The sequence below is a fragment of the Macrobrachium rosenbergii genome, chromosome 47 (assembly GCF_040412425.1).
Source record: "Macrobrachium rosenbergii isolate ZJJX-2024 chromosome 47, ASM4041242v1, whole genome shotgun sequence".
Classification (NCBI taxonomy): Eukaryota; Metazoa; Arthropoda; class Malacostraca; order Decapoda; family Palaemonidae; genus Macrobrachium; species Macrobrachium rosenbergii.
This window is the reverse complement of record NC_089787.1, coordinates 38,303,755-38,320,912: the sequence shown is the minus strand read 5'-3', so window position 1 is coordinate 38,320,912 and position 17,158 is coordinate 38,303,755. Positions and strand designations below refer to the sequence as shown.

At 41.1% G+C, this 17,158-nt stretch overlaps 1 protein-coding gene across 6 annotated transcripts in view; it reads left to right on the top strand.

Annotated features, from left to right (window-relative positions):
- Window positions 1-17,158, top strand: part of lark (RNA-binding protein lark) — an 87,235-nt gene that overhangs the window by 15,717 nt on the left and 54,360 nt on the right. For all 6 annotated transcript variants that reach the window (XM_067090694.1, XM_067090690.1, XM_067090693.1 and 3 more), the window contains 2 exons: window positions 1,547-1,764; window positions 2,348-2,515. In XM_067090694.1, the coding sequence (XP_066946795.1) occupies window positions 1,558-1,764; window positions 2,348-2,515 (375 nt within the window). In that variant the 5' untranslated portion in view covers window positions 1,547-1,557. The remainder of the gene's footprint in view (window positions 1-1,546; window positions 1,765-2,347; window positions 2,516-17,158) is intronic.

The following is a 17,158-nucleotide window of genomic DNA, read 5'->3' as shown; positions in this document are numbered from 1 at the left end:
AGAAAAATAGAGATAACTGTAAGATATTTTTCAGTAAGGTAAAGCAACCATCAGTTTTTTATTTAAATTTCAGCTCTTTAAGTTTCAGCTTCATTCTTAAAGTGTTCATAGTAGTGTGTGCGTAAGTTTTAGATTGATAGTTTTGGATTGATGGAACTAATTTTTTCTGAATACAGTATTTATAATTTTGGGGACATAAAATTGTGCATTCAGGGTGTTTATTAATATTATTCTCCTGTGAAAATAATGAAGAAAGTGGCTCTTGCTGAAGTTTATAGAATCTGCCCAAGTGGTAATCCTCAGTTACATTATGTAAGGAACCTAAGCATACTGGAACCAGATGTTTGTGATGCATATGAAAGCTATTTAGGAACCAATGAAGAGACATGATTTTGGTTCCATGATGTACTGTTTAGTTAATAAGAACTTTTCAGTAAAGTCACACCATAATGCAATTAAAAATTATACGTAATATAATTACCTGTAATGGTTTTTAATTTTTACATATACAGTAATTTTATAACGTAAGTGAAGACAAAATAAGCATGGAAGAGTTCCTGTTAATTCTTTTAAAATAGTTTGTACAGTATCATCAATACTGATGATTGATGTACGTTTGTTTTTTTGAAGTACAATTAAAAGCATAGCTGTAATCTCAACTTTTTATTTTAGGAATCTCTTCTCAATAGTAGGAAGGACTGAAATGCAGGAACAAGCTATCATAAAGCTTGTCATATAATTGTTTTTATTAATACAAGTACCATCCGACTTACAACCTGCTCAACTTCTGGCACCCGGGCTGGGAGGGCTGATGCATAAGAGTACATGTCGTATTACAGTTGGCCACTAAGTTACTCGGCAACGTGCCATCTCGTGAGAGCTCTCTCATCACTCGGCAGCATCAGTTTGAGTTACCCTGCCCTATCAGCAGCATTATGCAGTATTAACTGTACTGTAGACTGAATTGGAAACTGGTTTATGTTAAAATCGACTTCCGACTTGCATGCAAGAACCTAACCCCTTTGTAGCTCTATGCCTACCTGTACATAATATATGTTGCATAAATAATTAAAATATATCAATATTAGTTCATTATGGTAAAAAGATTGAAATAATGGTTGTACATTACATTACAGTACTGTGTGGGTACTTAATATAGCAAAGGTTTTCCACTGTGCCCTACCCTGTATGTCAGCCACTTTCTAAGGTTCGACTTACATCCATTTTGATTTACAGCCGGTTGGTCGGGACCAAGCTCGGTCATAAGTAGGATGGTACTTGTATTGGCTTTTAGTTTTCAAACATGTTTGTTCTTGTAAGAATATAAACCATAGCCTTTTAAATAGGAGCAGACGGTACCCTGCCACTCCCCTGCATGTTGCCAGTTAACCACATTGTTATCAAGCTTCAAAAACAATCTCTAGTTCAAGCAAGGAATACTCTTACATAAAAGGCTGTGGTTTGCAAAACTAGGTTTGATATTTTTAAGTGTTTTTAGTTTACAAGAGCAGCTTCTTACAATTCTGTTTCATTAAAAAAATTTCAGATACAACCAAGATGCCTGTGAGGGGAAACACATATAAAATTTTTGTTGGAAACTTAAGTGACCGAGCATCTGGTTCAGACCTTAGAGAGCTGTTCGAACAACATGGTACTGTTGTTGAAGCTGATGTTGTAAAAAATTATGGATTTGTACACATGGAGAAAGAAGATGAAGGCCGCTCTGCTATTCAAGCTCTAAATGGACATAACTTGTACGGAAAAGTAAGTAATGCTGTTTAATTGTAAAGTAATTGGTGGGACTTCTAGGTTAAAGATTTGAAGATTCTTGGAGTCAAAGGTGTTGATTATTGCAATATATTAGTGTGCAAGGACTAGTACTCTATAGCTGTGCGTTTGGTTCTTAAGATGTAGGATAAAATCTGAATTTCATTTCAAATTTGGTGCTGCTGCTGTGGTAAAGTAAGTTGTTGGTTTGTAAATAGGTGAAATTTTAGTCTACATTTGCTGTTCATGCTATTTTATGATAGCTTGAAATCCCAGTCCATATTGCTTGGTTTTTACATTTAGTTGTGTGTTTTCAGTAACATTTGAGAAAGTGTAAGATTTAAATTTGACTTAATATGACATTAAAAACTACTTATATTGGTTGACCACCACAGAAAATTCAAAGTTAAAATTTACATGCACTGTGAGACTCATAGGTAGAGTTATTTGAAGTGTATTTTGTTTGGACCTCAGTAAAGTTTTGTTCATGTTACTGATCTATCTGATTTTAAAAACAGAACTAAATAACAGGACCTATTTTTTTATATATATATAAAACCGATAATTACTTTTTTCATAGGCAATGGTTGTAGAAGCCTCCACTGGTGCTAGAAAAGGAGGTAACCAGAAGACAAAGATTTTTGTTGGCAATCTTCATAAGGACACAAAATTGGAAGAGCTTCGTAATTTATTTGAAACTTATGGAGAAGTTGTAGAGGCTGATATCCTTACCAATTATGCGTTTGTGGTAAGCTACGTTTCTTTCCCTTCTGGTAACAGAAGTATTGTTGTTCTTGGTGTCTTTTGAATTATATGATTGTTTTTAAGCTATATTTCTTTTCCCTTTTTTAACAGTACTTTGTTCCTGTAGAAGTACAAACCATTGCTTTTTATATAGGAACTTGAATCAGTCGTTAAAACTTGGTAACAAGATCTAACTGGTGGCAGGAGAGTGATGGAGGTTAAGACCCCCACTCACTTGGCCATCACCAAGTGCTTGTTTTTCAGTTGCTTTCAAGTGAGGACATCTTGCTACTCTCCTGCTGACTGCCAAGTTGCAATTTTTGTTTTGTTTTGCATGTTTGAACTATGGCGGTGTGAAGGGCATCAGCAAATATATGAGGTGCTTCATGTTTGCAGTGTAGGTGGATAATCCTCACCTTAACTGCTTGTTCGTAAGGGTATGATCTAGAGCTGCAATGGGGAAGGTTAGGTGTAGAGGAGGAGGAGGGCTAAAAGCATTCATCCACTCTTTCCTACCTGCCCCTGAACCTGTAAAGATTAGGTGTAGAGGAGGAGGGCTAAAAACATTCATGCATTTTTTCCTACCTGCTCCCCAAACCTCTCTCTCTCTCTCTCTCTGTCTGTATGCACATCTCTCACTCTCTCTCAGCTGAGAGGGGAGTTCTCATGAGAGAGGGGAGTTATGCCGGGGAAGGTTAGTGATCTGTATGCAAGTGCCATGTAAGGTCCATGTATTGGGCTCTCCTTGGTTGAGACCCCTATATATGCTCATGCCTTGCTTCATGCTTTATCCTTTGTTTCAGCTGGTCCATCTGCTGTTGCTACTCCTGCTAAGGAGCTCAACATGGTCAAGCCTCCAGTAGCGATTGTCTTTTCCCTGGGAGATGCCCCACAACATGAACTATGGCTATTGTTCCTGTAAGAGGAGAGTAAGACAGACAACTTATGTCTGCACTTTTTTCTCCATAAAATTGGGAGAGAGTGAAATGCCATCTTCAAATTCCTGAATTTTAAGAAGGCTGTCAGCTCCATATTATTAATGAATATTTCTGACAGTGATATTGCTTAGATCTCCTGGGCCTTGATCTGTTAGACAGTAAGTAGAGAAACACTTATATATGCAGGTTCAGGACCCTGCCCAGTGAATGAACTATTTCCTTGCCTCTTTTATGTCTTCTTGATGAGTTCTTATCAGCTAGGATGTAACTTTTACCACCAAGGACCTAATCCTATCAGTTCAGGAGGGTGATTGATTCCCTGCAGAACTGTATGAAAACGCAATCATGTTTTGTTATCTGCGTTCATTTTCCCCCCCACAAGAATACAGCATATGGAAAAGCAATGTATAATAATGTAGACTTAACCCCAACAATTTTGTGAATATATATTTAAAGTAAATGTACTTTTCAATTCCTAAATAACTCACTTAAACTTATAGTTGAAATAACTTTATAACATATTTTTATATAAGCTACTTACCAAGTAATTACATAGCTATTAGTTTCAATTAACTGGCAGCTAGAATTTTGAAATTCGTGGTAGCGTTACTTTTGTTTTGGGTAGGTGAGTGACCCCGCCCACTTTCGGGGTAAGAGAGGAAACAGCTGAGCAAACGAGCTCAGTATGTTTCTGATGGCTGTGGTTACAGTGATTGGCAGCAGCAGTTTTTTTAAATTTCTCTTCTCTTCTCTGTTGATTTTGGATCATTGGCGAAGTATTCGCTTTATGGTAGCCTTTTCGGCACAGTTAGTGGGTGTTAGGTTTTCTCTGAATACTAGTATTACTGATTTTAACAATTGTTTGGATTTTCTTTCACTCGACTTGTCAGTATGTCCGACTTGGGCTCTCAAAGTGTTAAGTATTGCAGTAAAGGCTGCAATACGAGACTGACTAAAGCCTGTTATGACCCTCATTCACTCTGTACTTACTGCAGGGATCGAATATGTTCTCTTGATTTGACCTGTAATGAATGTGTCTCTTGGGATCCTAAAATGTGGAAGACCTTGAATAGTCATTTGATGAAATTAGACAGGGATAAAAAAGAGAAAAGCAGCGGCTAGAGCTAGTAGTAAGAAGACTTTAGCTAGTCAGGTCACAGCAAAATCTTTGTCTGATAATTCTGATTCTTTATCCTTTGTTCCACCTGATCCCATGTCTCAATCTGTACCAATTACACCACACCCTGGCCCCCTTACTCCCGATCCCAACCTCATTACCAGCCTTGAATCGAGAATAAACCTTAAGTTTGGGTTACTCGTTGACATGATGGAGAAAATTGGTGCTTCTGTTAAAGTCGTAATGGACAAAGTGAATGTGGAAGGTGATAGTGAAGTGTTAGTGGAGGAGGTGGCTGTCTATCCCGCTGATTCTCCTAGGCCAAAGTCCCTGGCAAACCTGTTGCCGATTCCCAGGTCATTACAGAGCGCCGCTGGAAAGGTGTCTCTATGGAATGGAAGTGGATCGTCTTTCTCAGCCTTCTGCAGTTCCTATAAAGAAGGTTAAAGAGGCTTCTCCAGAACATCTTCCTTCCTGTAGCTTCTGGGACAGTCCGGAACATTTCTCCCAGGATCAACCTTCAACCTTCTAAGCACGCTACTTCTCGGAAGTATTCTTCGGCATCGAGAACTCCGACTTCTTCTAAGTGTGCTTCTTTTGCCCCGGAGGACTTGCTGAGACAGATAGTGATGTCGGAACGCTCTCCAGCACCCATTCCCCCAACTCCTGTTTTTGTAGCGCCTGTACAGTCTGCTTAACCTGAATCTCCGTTGGTGGAGAAGGGTTGTGATTCGGTCTCCAGAACTTCCTTCTCCAGTGGTTCATGGTGCTGCTTCTGCTGTTCCTCCGAACCCTTCATCTTTTGTGGAGATCATCTCCTGAGCACCTCTGCCCAGGCTCCCCTGATCTCTTTGGCCCCTGGCGCTCTTTGTTGTGGCTGCCCATTGGCTTTGATCTGTGCTCGTCCATCATCTCCTGGTGACTCTTTGGCTGAGCGCTCTTTGGCTCCCGAGCGTCCGTTGGCTCCCAAAGCGTCTTGGCTCCAGAGCACCCATTTGCTCCCGAGCACCCATTGCCATCTGAGCACCCATCGGCTCTGAGTGCCCATCGACTTCGAGCTGCCCATTGGCACCCGTTCCCTTTGCAGCAAGACACTTCTTTGGCACCCAAGGCTAATGCCACTTCTAAGTGCCCAATTTTTCCGTTTCTTTGGCAGAGCCTGTGTCTTCTTTGGTTCTGCCTGCTCCTGCTCCGACAGTTGCACCCTCTGTTTTGGGTCCTTCTGTTCAGTCGATCCAGCGCAAATTGGATAATATCCTGGGCTTAATTCAGAAAGCCCCATCTGTACCCGAGCCTGTTGCGGATCTGTTGCCAATCTCTTCAGAGGATGAGGAAGAAGCAGACCCTGTTACCCCTCCGTCGGCGTATGCCTCTTTACTCAGTTTTCTGCTATTGACTTTTCCTGATTACTTCTCTCCTGCAGCTCCACCATCTCCGGCTTCGACATACATGATGGATAATCAGACAACGACTGTAAGACTCCCTAAAATGGTACTGTCTTTTTCAGCTAAGAAAGCTCTGTGAGGTGGAGAACTGGCTCTCAAGCAAGAGGGAGCAGGGAAGAGCCTCCTTTTTTTGCCCTCCATCTAGGCTGTTGCAGAGAAGATATCTTTCACATGTGGCCAGAGAGGCTCCATCCATGGGAGCGCCTGCCTCCTCCCAGGGAGACTTCTCCAGTTTAGTTGATTCCTCCAGACGGTCGGTGTTCAATGCAACCAAGATTTTGTTATTGTCCTCAGAATTGGACCACCTGATCAAGCACTTTTTATTCAGTCTTGGAAGTGCTCAGCTTTCTCAACTGGGCAGTAGGAGCTCTTGCTCATAAAGTGAAGGAGTGCCCTCATATCCCTGAAGACTTTTCTTCGGATTTTGTGAGAGTCATCTCTTGCCTGGATAAGAGATGGCTCATTTGAATTATCCTCCCTTTTTGCAATGGGTATCTTCAAGAAAAGGGAGCTTTGGTGTTCAACACACCATGAAGAAGACTGAAGTCCTTTTCTCCCTCTCAAGAAGCACCTTTTCCCTCAATCTTCTATAGCCTCTGGATCAACAATAAAAATCTACACAGGACCTCCTCACAGAATCAACGAGACAGCCTAGAGTGTCTCTGGCCTTTCCCTTTAGGACAGTTTCTCCTGTTCAACCCCAGCCCTTTTGGGGTAGAGGCAGGCAAAGAGGCTTCCCCAGACCTCACAGAAATGCCCGTTTCACACCAGAACTATCAAGAAGTCCTCCTACGAACCACCCTCATGTAAGTGAGGATCTAGTCCTCCGTACACCTGTAGGGGCAAGGCTCCTCCACTTTTGGAAGCGTTGGGAAGCAAGAGGAGCAGAGAGTTGTGTTGTCCAAGTTCTAAGAGAAGGCTACTCGAACCCGTTTCTGGAAAAATCCCCCCTTGAGCAACAAGCCTGTTTTATTGATGACCTACTCGTCAAACTCTGGGAAGTTTTCAGCCCTCTCCCAAGAAGTGACAGCCCTCTTTGAAAAAGAAGCTGTCGAGCTAGTTGAGGACACTTCCTCTCCGGGGTTCTTCAGTCAACTTTTGTAGACCCCAAAGCCTCAGAGGGCTGGAGGCCAGTCCTGGATGTAAGTGCCCTGAATTTGTACATACAGAAAACCAAATTCAATTCAAGATTGAGACATCCCAGTCCGTCCCTGCATCCATTCATCTGGAAGATTGGATGGTCTCGATAGACATGAAAGACGCCTACTTCCATGTCCCAATTCATCAGGATTCGAGGAAGTTTTTAAGGTTTGTGTTCCAGTGCAAAGCGTACCAGTTCAGAGCTCTTTGCTTCGGTCTGTCGACAGCCCCACAGGTATTCACAAGTATTCTCGCCCCAATGGCAAAATGGCTACATCTGATGGGAGTCAACGTTGTGTTGTATCTCAACTATTGGCTTATTCACTCCCAGTCGAAGGAAAAATGTGTGGAGGACCTTAACAAGACCCTTCTTCTCACCCAGGATTTGGGCCTCTCGTTAAATTTCCAAAAATCTCAATGACTCCTTCTCAGGAAATAGCTTATTTGGGGATAAGGATAAATTCTCAGAGTTTCGGGTTTTTCCCTCCCCCCCAAAGGATAAACTCCTGCCTTCAGAAGATAAACAGATTTCTTGCCCTTCAGTCCTGTTCTGTGAGCAGTTGGATGAGCCTGTTGGGGACTCTCTCGTCCATGGAGCAGTTCGTGTCCCTAGGAAGGCTTCACATGAGAAACCTACAGTTTTTCTGAAAGTCAACTGGAACAGGAAGAAACACCTGGATTCTTTCGCTTTTCCAATAACAAAGGAAATAAAAAAGAAGATCTGGCCTGGTGGAATTCTAGAGACAAGCTCTCTCAAGGGAAGTCACTTCTCCCTCTGAACCCCAACCTAGTGTTTTATTCAGATGCGTCAGACCTAGGTTGGGGAGCCATCCTGGGAGATAAAGAAGTTTCAGGCCTGTGGACTTCAGAACAGATGAAGTGGCACATCAACATGAAGGAATTGACGGCAATTCACTGGGGATTGCAAGTGTTTGCATTGGAGGTGTCTGGGAAGACAATGTCCGTCCTTTCGGACAACCCCACAGCTCCATCTTATATAAGAAAACAAGGGGGAACTCATTCTTTCTCCCTTTGCCAAGCAGCAAGAGCCCTTCTCATTTGGGTGGATCAGAATCGAGCCCAGATCCTAACCAGATTCATTCAAGGAAAATGCAGCGTTTTAGCAGACGAACTCAGTAGTTGAAAACAGTTCTCCTCATGGAATGAACTCTACAGTAGACCTTCTAGTTTGCATAGAGTTGTGGAAGCTGTGGGGAAGACTGATTCCAGATCTGTTTGGGACTGCAGAAAATCATCGTCTCCCCCTGTATTGTTTGCCAGTGCCAGATCCACTAGCTTGGGCGACAGACACGATGCTTTTGGATTGGTCGAACCTTTCCCCCCATTCAAGATGGTGAGAGAAGTATTAAACAAATTCCAAAGTCATTGGAACATAAAGATGACGTTAGTAGCCCGTTCTGGCCAGCCCGAGAGTGGTTTCCGGATTTGCTGGAGCTTCTAGTAGATTTTCCAAGACTATTACCTCAAAAACCCAGTGTTCTCAGACAACCACATTTCAGAAGGTTCCATCAAGGACTGTCCACTCTGGCTCTGACCGCATTCAGACTGTCATCAGATTGGTGCCTGAAGAGGATTTTCAAACTCAGTTGCAGACACTATTGCTTGTTGTAGACGACTTTCCTCAAGCAAAGTTTACCAAGCCAAGTGGACAGTCTTCCGTGACTGGTGCAGGAGAAACAACATCTCGTCTTCTAAGACGTCAATAGCAGAAATTGGTGATTTCCTTCTATATTTGAAGTCTACCAGGAACCTTTCCACCTCAACCATTAAAGGATACAAAGCAACGTTGAGCTCTGTTTTTAGACACAGAGGTTTAGATCTCTCCTCTAATAAGGACCTTTCTGATCTTATCAAGTCGTTTGATATGACCAAGCAAAAAAATAATAGGCTAGTAGCCTGGAATTTAGACGTGGTACTGAAGTGGCTATTGCAACCATGCTTTGAACCTATACAATCTCCTCCCTAAGACACCTTACTAGGAAAACTCTGCTCCTAGTAGCGTTAGTGACAGCCAAGAGTGTCAGTGGGCTTCACACTTTGGATAAAAAGGTTGGTTTCTCTCAAGGTAATGCAATCTGCTCATTTACCTTAGGATTTTTAACCAAGAATGAGTCCCCAGCCAAACCCTGGCCTCGCTCAGTCGTTAAAAGTTTAATAGATATCATAGGTCCTGAGGAAGTAGAAAGAACCTGTGCCCTGTAGGGTGTTAAGATACTATTTACTGAGAATGGAAAAGATCCATGGGCCGTTGAGTAACCTTTGGTGCTCAGTTAAGAATCCTTCTTGTCCTCTTTATAAAAATGCCTTGGCATTTTTCATTAAGGATTTAATTCTAGAAGCGCACTCACAAATTGAAGAAGAAACGTTGCTCATAGTGAAAGTCAAAGCACATGAAGTAAGGGCAGTTACCACGTCCCTGGCTTTTAGGCATAATTTGTCTATTGCCTCTGTCATTCAAACAACGTTTTGGAAATGCAAATCTGTTTTTGCAACTCATTATTTGCGTGACATTGAAACTGTCTATGAAAATTGCAGTACCTTGGGTTATTTTGATTGCTGGTATGGTGTTGGGAGAAGGAGCGTAGGAAGCTTCCTTCATCCTTCCTATTTTTTCGCCTTGGTTCGTGGTATCGAGTCGTAGGGGAGCCCGGGGCTCTTTGGAGGGCCCACCAGTTTTTATTCACAATGGTTGGGTAATGGTATGCTGTAATGTTTGGCTATAGGCGATTGTGTTTTGTTTTTTATTTATTCTCTGGTTGTGTTTTTTCTGGTACTGTGTCCAGGGCAGAGGTGAAATGATTATTCTTTGTATGCAATTGGACACTCCTTTGCAACAAAGGAATCTTGCTATGTAGCAGGAGACTCCTGGCTATACTGCTACGCTGCTATACATTGAGATGAGGGCCATCCAGAGGCAGTACTTTCCTGAAGCAGCTCTCTCAACAGGTAAGGGACCAGCAAGCATTTTAACTAATGCTAGCAATATTCTATTTCTTTACATTACTAATTTTAATGTATTAGGATAGATAACCCTTGCATCCCACCTCCTATAATGTGGGATTCAGCTATATAATTATTTGGTAATTATCTTATATAAAAATGACATTTTTTTAATAAAATAAATTTTTATATATACTTACCAAGTAATTACATGATCAAAGCCCTCCCTCCTCTCTTTGCATGGTTGGAAGGCAGAAACATTTTGAGCTCGTTTGCTAAGTTGGTTCCTCTCGTACCCCGAAAGTGGGCGGGGACACTCGCCTAGCCAAAACAAAAGTAGCGCTACTGCGAATTTCAAAATTCTAGCTGCTGGTTAGTTAGTTATAAATGATTTGTTTAACCAGATCATTTATAAATAACTAACCAGCAGCTAGAATTTTAATAAAAACAATAGCTATGTAATTACTTGGTAAGTGTATATAAAACTTTATTTTGTTATAAAAATGTCATTTTAAGTGCAAGGAAATAGGGGAAGGTTTTTTCCACTAAAATTACTCATACAAGACTTGAGAATTCATACTTGAGAGATGCCATTCACGTACAAGAATGTGGGAAAACATATACCTGGAAACATCTTATAATAATTCATATGAGAATTCATACTGGAAAGTAGCCATTTACAGTAAATCCTCAATTATCTGCTGTAATATAACCAAGGCTGTTGTGGAGATTGGAAATTTGAGGATATGGGAAAAAAACACTTAATGGTTGTAAAATGTCAGTTATTTGGAATGAATCTTACCTACTGTTAAAGTTAGCTTATATCTTCGTGCCATTAGGTGCAATTGTCATACAAAATTTTAAAAAATAATGCTGGCTAACCCACTAGGACTGTCTCTGTAATGACCTGTTTCCTACCAGGCGGAGTTGGAATGTTTACGATCTTGTCAGGATTCTTCATGGTGTGTCCTTAAGCAGACAGTGTGAATCAGCGTTAGTAATAATTTTGATGATTTCTGGCTTATTTTCTCCTGTACAGTATTGTACTTGTTTTCTGTTCATGCATTATGTCATCTACAATAAGCAGAGATGAAAGCAATAGGCTGTATAGGAAAGAGTTTGTGGAAATCGAATGTTTCAGCGGTGCATGACCACGTAGCTGCCCTGTATGTTAACCTAGCTGTTGAGGCACAAGTGTGGTTTTCTTGATGTGAAGATAATGAGTGATCTGATGAGAGGGTGAAAATTTTGTGAAGTATTGGAAGATGCTAGAGGCTGATAATTTACGTAGACAATTCATTAGGGCACACCATAAGCCTACTCTCTCTTTTCCTTTTGTCTTCAGGTATTGCTTCTCCTCCTCCATTAGCCTACCTGGTAGCCTGTTAATTCCTCTGTCACTCCTTTTGCTCCGTGTGGTTCAGGAGAAAAAATAAGTAATCGAGATATACTTGTATCTTTTTATTATGGTTAGAAATGTGACTGTATGTTAGGGCGAAGATGCCCCTCCCCCCATAGTGTCTGACCTTTTTTTGTTTCCCCCATGAGAGAGGTGGTGTCGGAGCCTTGGCGTCTGTCTGCAGCCAGCCCTCTGGACTGCCCTGGGTCCGTTGGTCTTCGCTGCTTACATAGAACCATGGCGTGTCTTGGGAAGGAGGTTTGTGCCATTCACCACCTCTCTCAGGTGTCTCTCAGGTTCGTGTTCGGTGCATTCTCCGGATGAGATGTTTGGTAGTTTAGCGCTCGCACTCGCTGGGTCACGTGTCATCCGCTTTGGCGAGTGTGATAGGGATGTGTTTGAACTGTAGAGTTAATTAGGGATACAGACATTTGTGTTTGCCTGAGTATTTCCTAGCCACATATCAGTTCTGTTATCATTTTCTCACCCAGTATTGTCCTCTGACCGGACAATAACCCTCCCCCCTCTTACTCAGTTTTCCCCTCTATTGCTTTGTATTCATCATCTTGTGACAGTTATTCCTTTTCTTATTAGTGGCTCTTCCTCTTCCACTGCTTACTTATCTAGAGTGAATTAGCTTGGTGATAGAACAGCTCTCACTTCTCGGTATCACCTCATAATTGTTGTGAAGATGGCACCGACTGTCATTACACGCCAACTGTCATCACGGTTGTATGGTGACGTCATGCGAGAATCGTTTACCGTCCCCACCCAGATGTCCAGCACCCGCTCACTCCGTCCGGCATTCCGTGACATCATTGCTGACGTTCCATGGTATGTCACCTACTCTAGCGTTTTTACGTCTCACCGGCACCATCCGTAGATTACCGTTCTCTTAAGGGGTTTCAACCAGTTCGCTTGGCTGACCATTGTTTCTCTGGCCACAATAACCCACCATCCTCATTCAATGTGGTAGCCAGCTAACTTTAACAGTAGGTAAGATTCATTCTAAATTAAGATAATTTTCTTGATAAAATTAATTATTTGGATACTTAGCTACTGTTAAAGTGGAAACCCACCCAGCCTCCCCACATCTTAGTGGGTGGTCATGAAGAATTCTGACAAGAACGTCAACATCCCAGCGCCACCTGGTGGGGAACAGGTGATTACAGAGACATTCCTAGCGGGTCAGCCAAGCATTATTTTTTATTTTGTATGCCGATCGCACTTAGTGGCAAGAAGATATAAGCTAATTTTCACAGTAGGTAAGTATTCAAATACTGTAATTAATTATATTATGAAAATCATAATTTTGTACCCAATTTTTTTTTACCTGTTTTGTGACTACAGTACTGTACAGTATATGCTCACAGATTATACTACAGTAATGTGCAAATAATGGAAACCAAACTGTACAATTCTGTTACTGAATAAATGTGCGAAAAAATTAACATTGAAATTCTCTCTCTCGCCTCTACCTGTTCACATTGCCTGAACTGTTTACATGGACCAAACTTGAAAAATCTTTTTTTTTTTTTCATTAGGAACAACCCTTGGGGAAAAAGAGAAATGTGCAAATGCACAGCAAGATGATGCGTGCATGTGTGTATAATGTCCTATAATAAAATGTGATTGATATAAGTGTGTTTAATATTAAACATATTGCATTAAATGTTTACCCAGGGTTTCAACCAATGATGTATTATTGCCTAAGTTGAAGGTGATGATGAGGGGTTTTGATCAAGGAAGGATTCTTAAAGTTTTGTGTGCTATACCATACAAATAAGTAGCAATAAAGAATAGCCCAGAGAGAGAAAGAGAAAGGGAAGCAAACACACAGCAAGTGTGTACTGTAGTTGACTTCAGTATGATGCATATGTGTACTTAAACAAACACACATACATGGTGTATGTATACACATGCAAAGACAGACACTGATAAGTAGGAAAAGTTTGGATGCAACATGACTGGGCAGTTTACACTGATATATTCTTCAAGATTTTCAGTTCACTGGTATTGCAACTTGAGAAAAGCCCTTACCTAATATAAAATAATTTTGTTCATAAATTTAAGTCATAAATTCATTGTAACTTTGGAGTTCTGCATCAGAGGGGAAAATGGAAGAGAGAGAGAGAGAGAGAGAGAATGGGAGGACAAACAGAAGAGAGATCAAAACCTCTATGACATAGTCACGACACTCAGTAGCCACTCAAAAGTAATAAAAGAAATAACGTGCAATGACATTTTTGCTTTTTATCCAATAACAGTCGTGAAGCTCCTGAACAGATAAAGCCTTGCCCAGCCCTCCCCATTCAGGTCTCCTGGCCCTCTTGGACATTTATTTCATAAGTCCTCACTTAGTCCAATAACTAAAGAAACCAGTGACTGTTATGCATGTCTTGTATGTAAGCCCTAGTGATGGTCTGTATCTTATGCACCTGATCTGTGCAAAAAAGTAAGCTTGTGTGTCTTTAATGTGAGCACTAGAGACCTTATACAGCTCCTCAGTATGGGAAGTTTTGTATTGTCAACAGTCAGTTTTCAGTGTTACCATCTACAGTACAGGAGTCCCCGGTTATGAGGGTCTCGACATTCGATCGATCTTCTGACGCTAAGAATTCTTCACTTTTTCATTTTTGTAATTTTTTAAATATTAAGCACTGTGTTTATTGCCAATTATCATTTTTATCATTTTTTATCATTTATCTAGATTGTGTTTGAAATAAAGAATACAGTGTTTATTATTAGTATTATTATTATTATTAAGATCTGACTTAAGGCGGATTCTACTTGAATCGCTGCCTCAGGAACAGATGTCAGTTGTAACTTGGGGACTGAATGTATTGCTCATGCTTCTCTTTTGTAGTATCGAATACAATTTGAACCACCTCACAGCATTTGATAAGCTGACATGCTCCTATGCTTTGTATCAAACCAATTGTATTTTTATACACTTATTTTTGTACCCTCTCGCCACAATGTTGGCCTATCAATAAACTCTTACATTTTTGTAACTAACTCTTTTTTAACCATTTCAAGTAAATATTGAAGTAGTATCAGCATGTGGTGTACTATTTACTTGTAACTACCATTAAAGTGACCTTGTACTGAATAAAAACAAGCAGATTTTCCCATAACCTGAGAAATAATCACCTTCTTCAAGAGCTTTTCCTACAAAGGAATAAAACTGTACATTTTTCAAAACACAGAATTCTGTTGTCATCTAAAGGATGGACTCAAATTTGTATTTTCCTAACATACAAACCTGAAGTCCTATACTTGGGATTTAGCCTGCAGACCTTCAGCACTGTTCGGCTCTCAGACACAGTCAGTAACTATCAGTTGGGAGGAAGCCCTGCCCACTCGTCAGAACCTAATCATCACCCTTTCAGGCCCGATACTTGCATAATAAGGGGGCCACTCCCTCACTCTCCCTCTCCCCCTGGGAGCCTCACACCACCACCTCCATCCCAGGCCACACACAATTCAAGTGTCCAACCACAGGCGTCAGTGAAATATTAGGAATATTAAAATAAACAAAAATAATAATAATATCAAAATAAACAAAAATAATAATAATAATAGTGATGTTGCGGGAGTATGGGCCCCTTGAGCATCCTTCATCCTTTGATTTTGTTTATTCCCCAAAAAGAAAAGTTAAAAGAAATAAGCTGCTGTCACAGGCCCTGGGAAAGTAGTACCCTTCCCCAACACCCCAATGCTTGGGCCCTTCCTCGTCGGTCTGTACTCCACTTTGCCTTTTGGCCCAGGTACCAGAGTGAGGGGCGGCTGAGGTGGGCTGTAAATGCAAAGACCTTCAGGTTTGTATTTTAGGAAAAATAGAAATTATTAACAAATTTGTTTTGTTCCTACACAAATAAAAGCCTTCGTTCTTTCGTGGAGACTTACCTATTGGTGGGGAGTCTGGGCAATTCTCTGAACTGACTGGTTGGTTCTGCCCAGCCAGGGGAATACCTTCCTGGTGTGGAAGAGCTGAGGAAGAATCCACACCTGTAGCTTGTTGGACATCTGGGATGTTGCAGTGCTAGACCTCTGGGTTTCTCCTCCTGTTACACCTTTCAAACCTTCCTTTGGCCTAAACTCTATAATCCATTCAATTCTCTCTCTCTCTTTCTCTCTCTCTCTCTCTCTGTCAGTGCAGGAGTAATATTCACCAGCAATTTCAGACATTGTTGCAACAGCATAAACCTCTTAATCACCTGCATAGGACCTATGGCTTGCTCTACAAGTTACAGGCAGATTTAGGAACAAGAGCCTGTGCTATCATGAGGCCAGATTAACCTGCAAATACAGTTGCTATACAGTGTTAGAAAGTTTTCACATTTTATCTAGTGAAATAAGTGGCCAAAATATCTGCAGACACAGTAAGCAAAAATTGCATAGTCAGGTAAGAGTGATGTGTACAAAGGCAGAGGTCTGTCTGTGTCCTTTAATGCTTCTAAGGACTTTAATTAACAAAGATGTCACATTATTACATATATAGTGAACACTCATTCGTCTGCAAGACGGTTTATTAACTAAGACTAATTACCACAAAGGCTATGCAGTGATTGAGGATGACAGTCTGTGTCGCACCAAAAAGGTTGGCAGACAAACACCAGTAGTGCGCAGCTGAGACACCTACCTCATCGAGCAATTGCATGAGCAGCGCCCTAGAATCAACAGCATATCTTACACAAGAAGTCTGTGCCTCAGCAATGTCGAACAAAAAGAGCTAACTGGAACAAATGCAATAAGGCACAGGTGCAATGGCTCAACCATATTCTTTCTGCTCATAACTTCCTTGATAATCAAAAAAATAGAAAGCACAACGAGAGGCCTCAGGAATGAAGTTATAAGGACAGTGGCACTATTATATGCAGACGATGGAGTAATCCCAGGAGGTGACACCCTTGAAGAGATAACAAAAGCAGCACAAACACTTATGGAAATAGCAAGCGAATGTGGCCTCAATATAACAAAGACAAAGCAATATATTAATATTCAGTGATTGGTATGGTATTGATGATGTAGAAGATATGCAGCACACAGAAGGAACAGAAATATTAAGAAGCAGAGAAGACACCACCTGGGTGTAAGGACCAGCAGCATGAAAGACAAAAGAAGCCTCAGAGGACAGAAGACAAAAAGGGACCAAATCAAAGCTGAGCAGAAAAGGCAAATATGGCCGATGCAGTCATCAGCAAAAGCTGCAGCAGGTGAAGACAGGAAAACTGCATTGGAAAGGATTAGCGATGATGTCATCCTTCATGTAGCCATGGAAGTCATGAAACTCTAAGACAAGAAACCGTAAACGAACTACAAAAAGTAGACAATCAAGTCTATATAACAATCCTGACAGCACCAAGTTACACAGCAAGTTGTGCGTTAAGATCAGAAATAGGGGCCTCTTCCTTCCTTCCTTCCTTCCTTCCTTCCTTCCTGCCACTCAAGAGATGTGGAGAACAGACTATTCTATCCGAAACACACACTTGAGAGTGGTGGAAACAGGCTCCTACAGGAGTAACCAGGGATCAGTATGAAAACAAGAAGCCCCCTTGGGTCCTGCAACTGAAAGAGACTATATGAAACAACTGAACATAAACTTAAAGTAAAACTGAATTGCTTGAAGGTCAATAAGCAGCTA